The following is a 17,845-nucleotide window of genomic DNA, read 5'->3' on the forward strand; positions in this document are numbered from 1 at the left end:
GTTTAAGTAGTTCTAAGTTGCAGGGGACTGACGACCTCAGATGTTAAGTCCCATAGTGCTCAGAGCCATTTGAATCTTTTTTTTATAACCTGCGATGGATGAAGCACCCGTATGAATAATTAAATTTGTGCGGAATGCTGGTTGCGCAAGTCCTGCTGGCACTTAACCGCATTTTTTTTCTTTATGTGACCATTCCACTTTAAGTCACACTGCATGGTTACGGTAGTTAATGTTTCCAGTGACTTGTCGCCAAAAGTAACATCAGTCAGTAGTGAATGATGTCGGCTATTCATGCACCTTACATTTGTTTACAATCAGTCTGCCTTCACCAATCATCGATCCTCAAATGAAAGTCATCTTGTGCTTGACAGTTCTTTCTACTCCTCAGATGTATGTACTGAGTGTATATTATTAAGGTGTAGCTACTCGCTGAGATCGAATGCTGGCTATAATTATCGTATGGAGGCGCAACTTGGTTGATACGCCGATACGTTCATTAAGAACAGATTTGCGCTAAAAAAAAAAAATTTGTCCCAATTTTCGCTACCAGGTGCAAACTTGGTGCTGTATAGCATCTCGTCGACGTCTCCGGCACTCACATCGAAGAGATTTTGTAAGCTGCGATTAATCATAAAATCAACATTATGCCCTTCTCACTTTTTTGGCCATTTGTGTCCTCGTCCTGTCCCTAATACATTACTTAATGAATCATTTCTATACGTCTTTCTTGCATTCACAATGCCATATTTTCACCTGGTGGCCAAAATTGGAACTAATTTGTTCCCAGAGTATATTAGTTCCTCATTAAAGCATTAGAATTTTCGCTGCCATACGATAATTACAACCTACACTGGATCTCTTTGAGTAGCTGCGCTTTAATTACAACCGACCGGTATGTGACTGTGTTACATGTACAAAATTTTGTGTTTGATTAAAATTTTTAAAAAAATCCAGGTATATAAATACTCAGATGTAGCCACGTTTTTACAGAGAAAATGTCTCTTTCGTGTAGATTTGCTAGAACGTTCGAAATCGTAGCAATTGTAATCGTAGCAAATGTAATGTATTGCGAATACATAGAAAGAAGGATCCTTTATTGTACGATTATGTGATAGCGGAACAAACACTGGTAGCAGTTACTTCTGTAAAATATGTGGGAGCATGCGTGCGCAACGATTTGAAGTGGAATGATCATATAAAATTAATTGTTGGTAAGGCGGGTGCCACGTTGAGATTCATTGGGAGAGTCCTTAGAAAATGTAGTCCATCAACAAAGGAGGTGGCTTACAAAACACTCGTTCGACCTATACTTGAGTATTGCTGATCAGTGTGGGATCCGTACCAGGTCGGGTTGACAGAGGAGAGAGAAGATCCAAAGAAGAGCGGCGCGTTTCGTCACAGGGTTATTTGGTAAGCGTGATAGCGTTACGGAGATGTTTAACAAACTCAAGTGGCAGAGTCTGCAAGAGAGGCGCTGTGCATCGCGGTGTAGCTTGCTGTACAGGTTTCGAGAGGGTGCGTATGTGGATGAGGTATCGAATATATTGCTTCCCCCTACTTACACCTCCCGAGGAGATCACGAATGTAAAATTAGAGAGATTCGAGCGCGCACGGAGGCTTTCCGGCAGTCGTTCTTCCCGCGAACCATACGCGACTGGAACAGGAAAGGGAGGCAATAACAGTGGCACGTAAAGTGCCCTCCACCACACACCGTTGGGTGGCTTGCGGAGTATGAATGTAGATGTAAATACAAATGTGGATGTAGAAATACTTTTTGAAGGCTATAAGGCATGCAAACTCGAAGGCACCCATTGTTATTGGAATTATCTTCCTGAAATATTGGCCAGTTTCTAATGTAGCGACTGCTGTTCGTATTGCCCCCAACAAAAATCAGTCGAGGCTGAATGTTCTACGCAGTTGCACCCCAAACCAGCACAACTAGCGTCCGTCCTCTACACCGCTCAACAATGCAGGCTTGTAGACTGCGGTCACCAGAGTAGCATGCAGAAAGCAGCCATTGCTGTAAGACAGTGTGAAATAGAACTCATCCGAAATCACTGCGTTTGGCCTCGTGTCTCCATGCGCCAGCGATGGAGTTAACCAGACCGTACCAGCATTACCAATGAGACACCGCTTCAGCGTGCAGCACACGACGTCGGACCGTCGGCGAAAACATGTGCACACCCGTTGCAGCGTTGAATTGGTACCGCGTCAGAAATTTTCAATCGATTTTGACCGAGAGGACACGTTTGCATTTCGGCTCTCAAGCGATATCAGTAAAGTCTCGTCTTGGCATATGACTCATTTAAAAAGTCAAGCGAACTATTTTAACCCTAACAAATAGGGTAACCTTACCCGTAATGGATACAAAGGTAGTAAAGACGTACAGTTCTGATGGTTTAAAGCTGGACTGAATAACTTTCGTAAGATCTTCCGAACTATGTTTTTTTTTAAAACGAATATATCAGTCTCTACTACCGCAGCGAAAGGTCACACGAGTAACTTTCCTGTTGTTAATCTACGAGGGCAGTTCAATAAGTAATGCAACACATTTTTTTTCTCGGCCAATTTTGGTTGAAAAAACCGGAAATTTCTTGTGGAATATTTTCAAACATTCCCACTTCGACTCGTATAGTTTCATTGACTTCCGACAGGTGGCAGCGCTGTACGGAGCTGTTAAAATGGCGTCTGTAACGGATGTGAGTTGCAAACAACGGGCAGTGATCGAGTTTCTTTTGGCGGAAAACCAGGGCATCTCAGATATTCATAGGCGCTTGCAGAATGTCTACGGTGATCTGGCACTGGACAAAAGCACGGTGAGTCGTTGGGAAAAGCGTGCGTCATCGATATTCAAAGGTTTGTTCCCGTTGGGTCCCTCGTTGTCTAACCGAACACCATAAAGAGCAAAGGAGAACCATCTGTGCGGAATTGCTTGCTCGTTATGTGGCTGAGGGTGACAATTTCTTGTCAAAGATTGTTACAGGCGATGAAACATGGGTTCATCACTTCGAACCTGAAACAAAACGGCAATCAATGGAGTGGCGCCACACCCACTCCCCTACCAAGAAAAAGTTTAAAGCCATGCCCTCAGCCGATAAAGTCATGGTTACAGTCTTCTCGGACGCTGAAGGGGTTATTCTGTTCGATGTCCTTCCCCATGGTCAAACGATCAACTCTGAAGTGTATTGTGCTACTCTTCAGAAATTGAAGAAACGACTTCAGCGTGTTTGTAGGCACAAAAACCTGAACGAACTTCTCCTTCTTCATGACAACGCAAGACCTCACACAAGTCTTCGCACCCGAGAGGAGCTCACAAAACTTCAGTGGACTGGTCTTCCTCATGCACCCTACAGCCCCGATCTCGCACCGTCGGATTTCCATATGTTTGGCCCAATGAAGGACGCAATCCGTGGGAGGCACTACGCGGATGATGAAGTTATTGATGCAGTACGACGTTGGTTCCGACATTGACCAGTGGAATGGTACCGTGCAGGCATACAGGCCCTCATTTCAAGGTGGCGTAAGGCCGTAGCATTGAATGGAGATTATGTTGAAAAATAGTGTTGTGTAGCTAAAAGATTGGGGAATAACCTGGTGTATTTCAATGCTGAATAAAACAACCCCTCTTTCAGAAAAAAAAATGTGTTGCATTACTTATTGAATTGCCCTCGTATTTCTGATTTACGGTCGCTAGATCACATTTGAAGCTAACTGCCGTCACCCACTAATTCGTGAGAAAAATATTAATTCATCTATTCTAGCTACATCGTGAAAAGCAGTTCAGAAAAAATCTACTGTTTTCTCTCCGTATGTAGATGTAGAAATGTGGTCCACGGAACGTGCAAAAGGCTAAACTGAATTGGCTCTACTTGTTGGTGTGTGGCAGGGCGGCGCGGTGCTGTGCAAGCTGGTGAAGTACGGGCAGCCGCTGGGGCCGTACCTGAGCTCGTTCGTGCTGGTGGTCACGGCGCTGGACCGCCACCAGGCGGTGTGCAGGCCGCTCACCTACTGCTCCTGGACGTACCAGCGCTCCAGAGCCATGATGCGCGTCGCTTGGGCCGCCGCGCTGCTCTGCTGCGTGCCGCAGGTGCGGCCACGTGCCATTCAGTAAACCGACACCTACTATAAAAATGGATGTATTTACACTACAGGCCATTAAAATTGCTACACCACGAAGATGACGTGCTACAGACGCGAAATTTAACCGACAGGAAGAAGATGCTGAGATATGTAAATGATTAGCTTTTCAGGGCATTCACACAAGGTTGGCGCCGGTGGCGACACTTACAAAGTGATGACATGAGCAAAGTTTCCATCCGATTTCTAATACACAAACAGCAGTTGACGGACGTTGCCTGGTGAAAAGTTGTTGTGATGCCTCGTGTAAAGAGGAAAAATGCGTACCATCTAGTTTACGACTTTGATAAAGGTCGGATTGCAGCCAATTGCGATTGCGGTTCATCGTATCGTGACATTGCTGCTCGCGTTGGTCGAGATCCAATGACTGTTAGCAGATTATGGAATCGGTGGGTTCAGGAGGGTAATACGGAACGCCGTGCTGGATCCCAACCGCCTCGTATCACTAGTAGTCGAGATGACAGGCATCTTATCCGAATGGCTGTAACGGATCGTGCAGCCACGTCTCGATCCCTGAGTCAACAGATGGGGACGTTTGCAAGACAACAACCATCTGCACGAACAGTTCGACGACGTTTGCAGCAGCATGGACTATCAGCTCGGAGACCATGGTTGCGGTTACCCTTGACGCTGCATCACAGACAGAAGCGCCTGCGATGGTGTACTCAACGACGAACCTGGGTGCACGAATGGCAAAACGTCATTTTTTCGGATGAATCCGGTTTCTGTTTACAGCATCATGATGGTCGCATCCGTGTTTGGCCACATCGCGGTGAACGCACATTGGAAGCGTGTATTCGTCATCGCCATACTGGCGTATCACCCGGCGTGATGGTATGGGGTGCCATCGGTCACACGTTTCTGTCACCTCTTGTTCGGATTGACGGCACTTCGAACAGTGGACGTTGCATTTCAGATGTGTTACGACCCGTGGCTCTACCCTTCATTCGATCCCTGCGAAACCCTACATTTCAGCAGGATAATGCACGACCGCATGTTGCAGGTCCTGTACGGGCCTTTCTGGATACAGAAAATGTTCGACTGTTTACCTAGCCAGCACATTCTCCAGATCTCTCACCAACTGAGAACGTCTGGTCAATGGTGGCCGAGCAACTGGCTCGTCACAATACGCCAGTCACTACTCTTGATGAACTGTGGTATCGTTTCAAGCGCATGGGCAGCCGTACCTGTACACGCCATCCACGCCCTGTTTGACTCAATGCCCAGGCGTATCAAGGCCGTTATTACGGCCAGAGGTGGTTGTTCTGGGTACTGATTTCTCAGGATCTATGCACCCAAATTGCGTGAAAATGTAATCACATGTCAGTTCTAGTATATTTCTCCAATGAATATCCGTTTATCATGTGCATTTCTTCTTGGTGTAGCAGTTTTAATGGCCAGTAGTGTACATGTACGCTGATCAGCCAGAACCTTATGACTACCTACCTAATAGCCGGCAAGGATAACAGAGGCGGCGCGTCGTGGAATGGAAGGAATGAGACCTTGTAGATCGCTAGAGCGAGTAGTCACCACATATGCACGCACCAGTCACGTAATTAGCCTTAATTCCGGGGACTGGGGCGATAAGCTGTGGCCAGCACATTAATTGGAACTCGTCACTGTGTTCCTCGAATCACTCCATCACACTCTTGACCTTGTGTCATGGCGCATTATCTTAATGAAAAATGCCACTGCCGACGGAAAATGTGATGGTCATGAAGGGGTATACGTAATTTTCAACCAGTGTACAATACTCCTTGGCTGTCATGGTGCCTTGCACGAGCTTCGCTGGACCAATGGACACCCACGTGAAAGTTCCCCAGAACATAATGGTGCCGCCGCCAACTTGTCTCTGTCCAGCAGTAGAGGTGTCAAGGAGCTGTTCCACTGGAAGACGACGGATTCGCTCCCTCCCATCGGCAAGATGAAGAAGGTATCGGCATTCGTCAGACCACGCAACGCTCTGTCACTGCGCCAGCGTCCAGTTCTGATGAACACATACCCATTTTAATCGTAGTTGCCAACGTCGTGGAGCTAACATTGGCACATGCATGGGTCGTCGGCTGCGGAGGCCCATCGTTAGGTGTGTTCGGTGCACTCTGTGTTCAGACACATTTGTACTCTGCCCACCATTAAAGTCTGATGTTAGTTCCACCACAGTTCGCCGCCTGCCCTGTTTTACCAGTCTGCCCAGCCTACGACGTCCGACATCTGTAATGAGAGGGTCCGCAGCTCGTGGTCGTGCGGTAGCGTTCTCGCTTCCCACGCCCAGGTTCCTGGGTTCGATTCCCGGCGGGGTCAGGGATTTTCTCTGCCTCGTGATGACTGGGTGTTGTGTGATGTCCATAGGTTAGTTAGGTTTAAGTAGTTCTAAGTTCTAGAGGACTGATGACCATAGATGTTAAGTCCCATAGTGCTCAGAGCCATTTTTTTGTAATGAGAGGTGACCGCCCAACCCAAGATGTTTGGGCGTGGTTTCACCTTGGTTTCGCTACGTCTTGAAGACACACACCAAAGCATACCTCGAACATCTGACAAATCTTCCAGATTCCGAAATGCTTGCACCGAGCCTCCCGGCCATCACAATCTGCACTGCCTTCCCCATTCTACCCACGGACAGTAGGCTCACTGACGCTGCATGCACTTTGGGTGTGTGTATCTAATAGTCATTCCTTGCCAGGTGATGTTGCTATCGCCTGGACGGGTTTATATCGATAGTAGGTCGATGGTCATGATGTTCTGGTTGATCAGTGCTTATGAATGTGTCTTCTACACCTCCTCATAAACTATTGGACCAGTTTCAACCAAACTCAATACGTGTATCACTTACTGCCTGGAAAGCATCGCTGTGGGGCTAAGAACCACCTACCCATCATATTTCAGGAGATAGGACCTTACAAACAAGGAGATTTAGGAAAAACTGCTGTATCATGTATGAAGTATTAATACATTCATACTTTATTACTAAGAAGTGCACGTCCCCAGCAGTGGGTACGAATTTTCGAAGCCATCTATACGGTGGTCTAAGTTAGGGTCCCAGACACCTCACCTTGCAGCCATTTACCATGGTGGGCCGTCGTTTGCGAGTAATCGAGGGAAAGAAATGCGCAAAATGAGGAATAGAAATAAAGAATGCAATAACAGGGATGAAAATATAAGATGCTCAAACGAAAAAGATTAAATCTAAATTATACAAAAAATAATTAGAATCACTCGTATAAATGTTTCAAATGAAAAAAAAAACATATCTATAGGAAAAACTAAGAGTAAATGTAAAAATTAATTCCATGATTAGAATGACGTGACAAAGTATTAGAAATTTTAAAAAACACATTTAAACCAATTATTTGAATAAAAATAATGACCAAGCTCATTTTGGTAAATATTTAAAAATAAAAAATTTTGAAGCACGTGAAGAGACTCGCCATAACCTTCCGCACGAGAGGCTCATGTACGGTAACCACTACGTAACAACGCCACTATGTGTACAGCTGTCAGTATTGAGGCTCTGGAATCGCATGCATAATTTCAAAATTATTTTTCCTCGATTACTCGCAAACGAGGGCCCACCAATAGTGGGATACCCGGCACCCCGCCATACACCACCGTATAGATGGTTTCAAAAACTCGATCCCACTCTTGGGGATTTCTCCTACAGTCGAGCCAACTTAAAGAAATCCCTGACACCTGTCAGCGCTTTTGACGGCTTTCAACTACGCTGGGGAAACGGCTGTAGACGAAACCAATAGCTCTCTAAAGGAAAGAAGCTTTGCTATAGAGAAGTCTACAAAATCGCAAAGCAGCTGCAGTTATCGTACAGAACCTATCCGGCATCATTTCATTCCAAGCCTACCGAAGGAGTTGAGCAAACGATATGTATATTGCATATTACGTTTCTCAGTTTGGATACTGTACTTATACATTACACATTGTGCAGATTTCTTCGTACGTCTGTTTCATAATTTCAAAGGTGTTTTCATGAATGCATGGAAATTAATATTTTTCTATATTTCCACTACAAATACAATTCAATTTTTTGTTTCGGTTTCTAATAGAAAAATGACAAAATGAATACCTGAGCAGTTCTGGGTTTGTCAGCTATTTTTCAATAAAAATGATCAGCAACGGCGCTGGAAGACTTTTGGCATGTCGCATGTTATTCCTAGCTTGGCATGCGTGACAGTTCTGGAACTATTTTATTTTTGACTTGAGCACAACTGCTCTGAATTCTGACCATTGCTTCCTCGCAATGTAATTTTACGCTTTCTCAAAATTTTATTCTGATGAAGACACCCTTAGTCAATGATACCAAAAAACTATTTGCAACCGGTTGGCTATACAATTCCTATGTTTGAATATTGTGTACGGTTCCTGAGAAACAGTCGTGTTTAAAACTTCTGGCATAAGAAGTCATCCTCGTTCTGCCAGTGATCTCGTAAAAGAGGGCCGAGAAGCGGACAGAGGTTCATGAAACACTCTTGCCCTTGCGATGGGAAACTGCACCTAAAACTCAAATGAATCAGCCACTATCAACGGTACAAGAATGAATAAGTAAATGGAAACCACTGCATTAAAGACACATAATGTGCATTCACAGGATATGTAGCCTGTAACTGAAAATGTGTCATGATGATCTTCAGACTGACAAAGTACACTCCTGGAAATTGAAATAAGAACACTGTGAATTCATTGTCCCAGGAAGGGGAAACTTTATTGACACATTCCTGGGGTCAGATACATCACATGATCACACTGACAGAACCACAGGCACATAGACACAGGCAACAGAGCATGCACAATGTCGGCACTAGTACAGTGTATATCCACCTTTCGCAGCAATGCAGGCTGCTATTCTCCCATGGAGACGATCGTAGAGATGCTGGATGTAGTCCTGTGGAACGGCTTGCCATGCCATTTCCACCTGGCGCCTCAGTTGGACCAGCGTTCGTGCTGGACGTGCAGACCGCGTGAGACGACGCTTCATCCAGTCCCAAACATGCTCAATGGGGGACAGATCCGGAGATCTTGCTGGCCAGGGTAGTTGACTTACACCTTCTAGAGCACGTTGGGTGGCACGGGATACATGCGGACGTACATTGTCCTGTTGGAACAGCAAGTTCCCTTGCCGGTCTAGGAATGGTAGAACGATGAGTTCGATGACGGTTTGGATGTACCGTGCACTATTCAGTGTCCTCTCGACGATCACCAGTGGTGTACGGCCAGTGTAGGAGATCGCTCCCCACACCATGATGCCGGGTGTTGGCCCTGTGTGCCTCGGTCGTATGCAGTCCTGATTGTGGCGCTCACCTGCACGGCACCAAACACGCATACGACCATCATTGGCACCAAGGCAGAAGCGACTCTCATCGCTGAAGACGACACGTCTCCATTCGTCCCTCCATTCACGCCTGTCGCGACACCACTGGAGGCGGGCTGCACGATGTTGGGGCGTGAGCGGAAGACGGCCTAACGGTGTGCGGGACCGTAGTCCAGCTTCATGGAGACGGTTGCGAATGGTCCTCGCCGATACCCCAGGAGCAACAGTGTCCCTAATTTGCTGGGAAGTGGCGGTGCAGTCCCCTACGGCACTGCGTAGGATCCTACGGTCTTGGCGTGCATCCGTGCGTCGTTGCGGTCCATTCCCAGGTCGACGGGCACGTGCACCTTCCGCCGACCACTGGCGACAACATCGATGTACTGTGGAGACCTCACGCCCCACGTGTTGAGCAATTCGGCGGTACGTCCACCCGGCCTCTCGCATGCCCACTATACGCCCTCGCTCAAAGTCCGTCAACTGCACATACGGTTCACGTCCACGCTGTCGCGGCATGCTACCAGTGTTAAAGACTGCGATGGAGCTCCGTATGCCACGGCAAACTGGCTGACACTGACGGCGGCGGTACACAAATGCTGCGCAGCTAGCGCCATTCGACGGCCAACACCGCGGTTCCTGGTGTGTCCGCTGCGCCGTGCGTGTGATCATTGCTTGTACAGCCCTCTCGCAGTGTCCGGAGCAAGTATGGTGGGTCTGACACACCGGTGTCAATGTGTTCTTTTTTCCATTTCCAGGAGTGTATTATGGACTAGTCCCCATTCCAATCTCCAGCAGGGAACTGCCAAAGGTAGGTGACTAAGAGAAAAAGACAGAATAACAAACGAAAGATAACTTTCTACGCTTCACGATGAGGCATATCAGATGTTTGAACGAGATAGGAAAATTAGAAAACCTGAAATGGGAACTACTAAGTCTCGGTCTACACAAAGAAACTGGTGTAGGCAAGAGTATTCAAATACAGAGATTTGTAAACACGCAGAATGTGGCGGCAACGCCTATATAAGGCAACAAGTGTCTGACCCAGTTGGTAGATCGGTTACTGCTGCTACAATAGCAGGTTACCAAGATTTCGGTGAGTTTGAACGTGATGTTATAATCGGTGCACGAGCGATGGGACACAGCATCTTCGAGGTAGCGCCTGCCGCTGTGGCCGAGCGGTTCTAGACGCTTCAGTCTGGAACCGAGCGACCGCTACGGTCGCAGGTTCGAATCCTGCCTCGGGCATGGAAGTTTGATGTTCTTAGGTTAGTTAGGTTTAAGTAGTTCTAAGTCTAGGGAACTGATGACCTCAAATGTTAAGCCCCATAGTGCTCAGAGCCTCCGAGGTTGCGACGAAGTGGGTATTTTCCCGTACGACCATTGCACGAGTGTACCGTGAATACCAGGAATCCTATAAAACATCAAATCTCTGACATCGCCGCTGCCGGAAAAAGATCCTGCAAGAATGGGATCAACGACGACTGAAGAAAATCGTTCCCCCTGACAAGTCCAACCCTTCCCAAACTGCTGCAGATTTCAATGCTGGGCCATCAACAAATGTCAACGTGAGGACCGTTCAACGAAATATCATCGATGTGGGCTCTCGGAGCCGAAGCCCCACTCGTGTACCCTTGATGACTGCACAGCACAAAGCTTTATGTTTCGCCTGGACCCGCAACATTGACGTTGGACTGTTGATGACTGGAAACATGTTGCCTGGTCTAACAAGTCTCATTTCAAATTGTATCGAGCGCATGGAAGTGTACGGGTATGGAGACAACCTCATGAAACCATGGACCCTGCATCTTCAAGCTGGTGGAGGCTCTGTAATGGTGTGTGGTATGTGCAGTTGGAGTGGTAGGGGACCCCTGATACGTCTATATACGACCCTGACAGGTGACACGTACGTAAGTATCATGTCCATTGTGCATTCCAACAGACTTGGGCAATTCCAGCAAGACAATTCGATACCCCCCCCCCCCACACACACACACACACACACACACACACGTCCGTAAATGCTACACAGTGGCTCCAGGAACATTCTTTTGAGATTAAACACTTCCGTTGGCTACCAAACTCCCCAGAAATGAACATTATTGAGCATATCTGTGATGTCTTGCAACTTGCTGTTCAGAAGAGATCTCCACCCCCTAGTACTCTTACGGATTTATGAACAGTCCTGCAGGATTCATGATGTCATTTCCGTCTAGAACTACATTTAGTCGAGTCAATACCAAGTCGTGTTGTGGCACTTCTGTGTGCTCACTGGGGCCCTACACAATATTAGGCAGGTGTAACAGTTTCTTTGGCTCCTCAGTGTACATATAGAGGGCGTCGGTGAAGTGAACAGAAAGAAGACAAGAGTTTCTGATCAGAGGAATCCGGGGTAATATCAATAGCAGTAGAAAATAATATAACGGGAGTAGGATACGTTATGAATAAGAATCAAGGGGCAGAGCTACTATGAACAGTTCAGTGATAGGGTTGTTCTCTTCAGATTCGCAGGAAACCAGCTGCGACAACAATAGTTCAGGTATACATGACAAAGTCGCAATCAGAAGATGAAGAGACATAGGAAGTATATGAGAATACTGAACTGGTAATTCATTAAGTAAAGGGAGGTGAAAATCTAATAACCGTGAGGGATTAGGATGTGACAGTAAGGATGGGAGCCGAAGAAAGAGTTACTGATAAATACGGGCTTGGTAGCAGGAATGAGAGAAAAGAAAAACTAAATTGAATTCTGCCGTTAATCTCAGCCAGCTATAACGAATACTCTGTCCAAGAATCACAAGCGAAGAAAGTACACTTTGAACAGGTCTGGAGCCACGGAAGGATTACAGTTGGATGGCATCATAATCAGACAGAGTTTCCGAAATCAGATACTGGAATGTGAGGCGTATCCAGGAGCAGATAAAAACTCAGATCACAATTTAGTAATGATGAAGAACAGGCCGAGAATCGTACGGACGAATCAGAATGCAAAGAAATAGCATACTGAAGTACTGAAGAAGGGTGAGGCAGGCTTGAAATTCGCTAAAGATATGGATACTGCGAAAAGGAGTACCACCATAGGCAGTTCAGCTGAAGGGTAGTGGACACCACAGATATGGAAAAATAAACGTAGGTACTAGGAGGGTAACTGCGAAGAAATCTCGTGTAGAAGAAGAAATGTTTCTGTTGATCGACGAAAGAAGGAAGTAGAAAAATGTTTAGGCAAAGACAGGAATACAGTAAAGAAAATCGCTTAGGAATGAAATAAACAGGAAGTGCTACGAAACGAAGGCGAAATGGCTGCAAGAAAAATGTTAAGAAATCGAGAAACATATGACCGTCCGAAGTATTCACTCAGCATGTAGGAAAGTAAAAACTACCTTCAATCTACCTTCAATGAAATTAACAGCAAGGGTGAAAACATTAAGATCGCAATGAGAATTCCACTGTTAAACGAAGAGGGGAAAGCGTATATGTGGAAAGAGTACACTGAAGGCCACTATGAGGGGGAGAAATTCCCTGATGACGTGACAGGAAAAGAAATTGGAGTCGATGTGGAAGACATAGGGAATCCACTATTAAAGGCAGAATTTAAAAAGCTTTGGAAGACTTAGAGTAAAAAAAGTAGAAGGGATATGAAGTATATCTGATTGTTAATAATTGCTCTGTCTTTTGAATTTATTTTTGTTTATCAGAAAACTTTTTTCCCTAAATACTTTCACGAATACTTAGCCACAATAAAGGGATACTGGTTGATTCTCAAATGAAATTAGTTTTCAAGCAACGCAGGAAATATTTACTTGCAGCTTTTTCCTGTGTCGATGACAATGAAGATATCGAATAAATGTATTATCTGAGACCGTTAATTCTGACATGATTTGTTTGGATAAATTATTGGAATTTATTGTTAGTGACGGACAACATTGTCAGAGAGAAGCAGGTCCGACTTTAGTTAAAAAAAAAAAAAAACTCGTTTTGTGGCAGAGCTGGAATAACGCTCAAAACTTTTGACCGTCATAGAATACATGCTGTAATTCGTACTGCTACGGTCGCAGGTTCGAATCCTGCCTCGGGCATGGATGTGTGTGATGTCCTTAGGTTAGTTTGGTTTAAGTAGTTCTAAGTTCTAGGGGACTGATGACCACAGATGTTAAGTCCCATAGTGCTCAGAGCCATTTGAACCATTTGTAATTCGTAAAATAATCTCGTGTAGATAGCTGGAGAATAAGAGAAATTCCATTATAATTTGATTAGTTATATGTACGAGATCGTAAGTTTTATTACCATTTAATTGAAATGCTATCATTGTAGCGTATTTACTTGTTAAAAATTACAAATGGCTGTGATTCGAATGGAAAGAACTTACGTAAGCGTCTTCTCGTAAGACAGGACAAGAGAAGTGGGAGAATGCAGCTAGTTCAGCGCTTATATAACAAACACCAAAGATAAATAAAACCTAGATTTAATTTGTGGGGTGCGTACTATTAGACCTTCGGTACACACACCATCAGATTATTTGACTTGTCGCTCTAACGAAGTAGGCGAGTGTCAGCAATATGTCTCGTGGTCTTATCGTGGCGTGTTTATCTTCTGCCGTTAGGTCAGACGATACAAATGCCACTTGCACGCTTAGAGTAGCAGATTGACGGTGACCAACTTTAAACAGAACTTGATTAATTTTCACACACATTTATTAAAATAATAACAAGCATAAAAATAACTTAACTTGGTTCTGGATGCTATTTACAATTGATAATCTGAAGTTCCTTTGGGTCTTGGTACGTTAATTTTATTCTCACATCTCTGATACTTGACAAAGTGTCTATACATTTCTCTTCATGGCTATGTACAGGAACGTGATAATCTTATTAGGCGCAGACTGAAACTTGACTACAGACTAATGCAGACTGATGCAGACTGACTAATCGGAGGTCTGTACACTCGTTATAATACCTCGCGCGTTCAGGTATCACTGCGCCAGTGTGATCCGCGACGAGAAAAGGTTCTACGTTAGCAGCAATCTCATTGGCTGCGTTGCATATTAATACGCGGATCGGCGGAAGCAGAATTTGGTCCGTCTCTATGACAGCGCCATCTCGCAGTGCGGAGACGGACGAGCGCTGTGCCTGCGCTGTTGTGCTTAGCGGGACGCGCTCTAGTGGGAAAGTTGTGTACGCGCTGACTACGCAGAACTATGTATACAACATAATTCCAAAGTCGCTGATAAACATATGACAAACATAGGTGGTATAATAAATTTCTTGAACAGGAATCGTCTTGAATTGTGCAACCAATCATCTACTGAATTTGGTGTGTAAAATCTCTTAAACAGGCGACATACCATCAGACTTTCGGAGAAACATCATCGACACAGATCCGAAGATAGCAAGAGCACATAATTGCAACTGGGCTTCTCACATGAATAATATACAGAATAATGGAAAAGAAAAGAAAAACGATCAGTTTGCCTTTAGGAAAGGTAAAAGCACCAGAGAGGCAGTCCTGACGTTGCGATGGATAATGGAGGCAAGACAGAAGAAAAATCAAGACATGTTCATAGGAATTGTCGACGTAAGAAAGCATCCTTCCGTGTAAAATTGCAGGAAGATGCTCGAAATGCTGAGAAAAATAGGAGTGATATAAATGAAAAGATGGTTAACATACAAAATGTAGAAAAAACGAAGAACAAATTGCTCGGATGAAAATGGGTGTAAGGAACAGTGCAGTTGTTCACTCCTACTGTTCAATCTGTACATCGCAGAAGCAATAACACAAATAAAAAATAGGTTCAAGAGTGGATTAAAATTGAGAATGAAAGAATATCAATGATAACATTCGCTGAGAACAATGCTATCCTTAGTGAAGATGAAGAATAATTACTGAATCTGTTGACTGGAATAAACAGTCTAAATGAGTACAGAATATGGATTGGGAGTAAACCAAAGATAGGTCCATATAGTGAGAAATAGCAAATATGAGAATAGAGAGATAGTCATTATCAACATTGGTGATGACGCAGTGCGTAAAGTTAAGGAATTGTGCTGAACTCCAAACAAAAAAATCCATGAGGGACGGAGCAAGAAGGACAAATAAAAGGGCATTCCTGTTCAATGGAAGTCTACTAGTAACAAACGTAGACCTTAATTAGAGGACTAAATTTCTGACAATCTACGTTTAGAGCACAGCGTTGTATTGTAGTGAATCATGGACTGCGAAAACCGAAACACAAGGGAACTGAAGTGTTTGAGATGTGGTGCTACAGAAGAATGTTGAAAATTGGATGGGCTGATAAAATGAGGAACGAGGAGGTGCTCTGCAGAATCGGCGAAGAAAGGAACTGAGAAGAAGAAGGTAAAGGATGACAGGACATTTGTTAAGGCTTCAGGGAATAACTTCCGTGGTATTAGAGGGAACTGTAGAGTGTAAAATCTGTAAAGGAAGACAGAGTTTGGAATAGATTCAATAAATGACTGAGGGCACAGGTTTCAAAAGGTGCTCTGAGGTGAAGAGATTGGTACAGGTGAGGAATTCGTGGTGATCTGCATCAAACTATTCGGAAGACTGATGACTGAAAAAAAAAAAATACCAACTCCCTAGACTAGTCACACCACACCAGAAGATTTCAGCTGATTGCTGTTTCATCGCTTGCCTAAGGCTCCAGCAGAAGACACTACATACGGGTAACGGTTCGACATTCTATTTCTTGAATGTTTATGTTGTCTTTTGAAACTAAGGCTGCTATTCGTCCTTCAAGACGGTCAATCGCTGTTCTCGTTTGGCAGCTGTGAGAACGTAAGTTGTTTTATCCCCTTGCTTGAGACCCTCATACACTGACGAAAATGGAAGTAGTTACGCCATGTATCTCAGGTCCAATACTCATTATAATCTGACTTGATGTTCCTTACATCTACATGACTATTCTGCAAATCACACTTAAGTCCAGGCAGATGGTTCATCGAGCCACCTACGCAATAATTCTCTGTTATTGCACTCTCGAACAGCGCAAGGAAAAAACGAACGCCTATATCTTTACGTACGAGGTCTGATTTCCCCTACTTTATTGTGATGGTCGTTTCCTCCCACGTCGAGCGGAGTCCACAAAATATTTTCGCGTTCGGAGGAGAAAGTTGGTGACTGAAATTTCGTGAGAAGATCCCTCCGCAACGAGTAACACCTTTGTTTTAGTGATGTCCACCCCATACCCGGTATCACGTCCTCGACGCTCTCTCCCCTATTTCGCGATAATGCAAAACGTGCTGCCCTTCTTTGAACTATCTCGATGTACTCCGTTGACCCCATCTGGTAAGGATTCCACACAGCACAACAGTACTCCAAAAGATGACGGACAAGCGTGGTGTAGACAGTCTCTTTAGTAGATCTGTTGCATCTTCTTGGTTCGCCTTGCCCACAAAATTTTCTACGTGTTCTTTCCAATTTAATTTGTTCGTAATTGTAATTACTAGGTTGAATTTACGGCCTTTAGATTTTTTTGATTTATCGAGTAACCGAAGTCAACGGATTCCTCTTAACACTCATGTGGATGACCTCACACTTTTCCTTATTTCGGGCCAACTGCCAATTTTCACACCCTACAGATATCTCATATGAGTCGTTTTGCAATTGGTTTTGATCTTCTGATGACTGCTAGACGATAAACGACAGCGTCATCTGCAAACAGCCTAAGACGGCTGCTCAGATTGTCTCCTAAATCGTTTAAGGAACACCACGGGACCTGTAACATTACGTTGGGGAACGTCAGAAATCACTTCTGTTTTACTCGATGACTTTCCGTCAATCACTATAGCCGAAGATCCATACATTTCTGAAAATGTTTGTGCTGTGAAAGGCAATATGGCGCCTTACATTATACTCCTGTTTAACATTTTTGCCACATACTGGAAAGCAACCTCCTTTTAACAAATCCGTCCTATTGGCATATCCATAGCTCCACACGACATGATTCCAGAAGTCGGAAATGTATGCCATTATCACTCCTACAAAGGCTGATCTGACGACGCAATCAATACAGTACTTGCAATTGTGGATTTCTCCAGAAGAAAGTACGAAATAGAAATCATGATAGATATTGCGGGTGGTTTTGACGACGTCTGATGATCCGCAATGTTCAAGCGTCTCAGGTTCATAATTTATTTTTGCGGACGTCTATCTAATAAACAAAAACTTTTTCAAAAAAAAACAAAAAGCCTCAGTCGAGGCCCTATTAAGTTGTAGTATCTTCTGCGACTTAACTATTGAACTTCTCCTTTTATTCTCAATGAGGAGAACACTGTCGATGGGATAGTGCCGTATGCAGATGAAGCCCTCATGGTAGTACATGCGGACTGTCTGACACGGCTAGAAGAAAGTGCATGCTTGAGCAGATCGGGCTATGGTGTT

The 17,845-nt window shown here is 44.6% G+C and overlaps 1 protein-coding gene across 1 annotated transcript in view; it reads left to right on the plus strand.

Moving 5' to 3' along the window:
- LOC124546153 (vasopressin V2 receptor-like) overlaps positions 1–17,845 on the plus strand; it is a 219,386-nt gene that overhangs the window by 131,507 nt on the left and 70,034 nt on the right. The window contains exon 5 of the mRNA XM_047125019.1: positions 3,887–4,087. Coding sequence (XP_046980975.1) covers positions 3,887–4,087 — 201 coding nt within the window. The remainder of the gene's footprint in view (positions 1–3,886; positions 4,088–17,845) is intronic.

The sequence above is a fragment of the Schistocerca americana genome, chromosome 1, assembly GCF_021461395.2.
Source record: "Schistocerca americana isolate TAMUIC-IGC-003095 chromosome 1, iqSchAmer2.1, whole genome shotgun sequence".
Classification (NCBI taxonomy): Eukaryota; Metazoa; Arthropoda; class Insecta; order Orthoptera; family Acrididae; genus Schistocerca; species Schistocerca americana.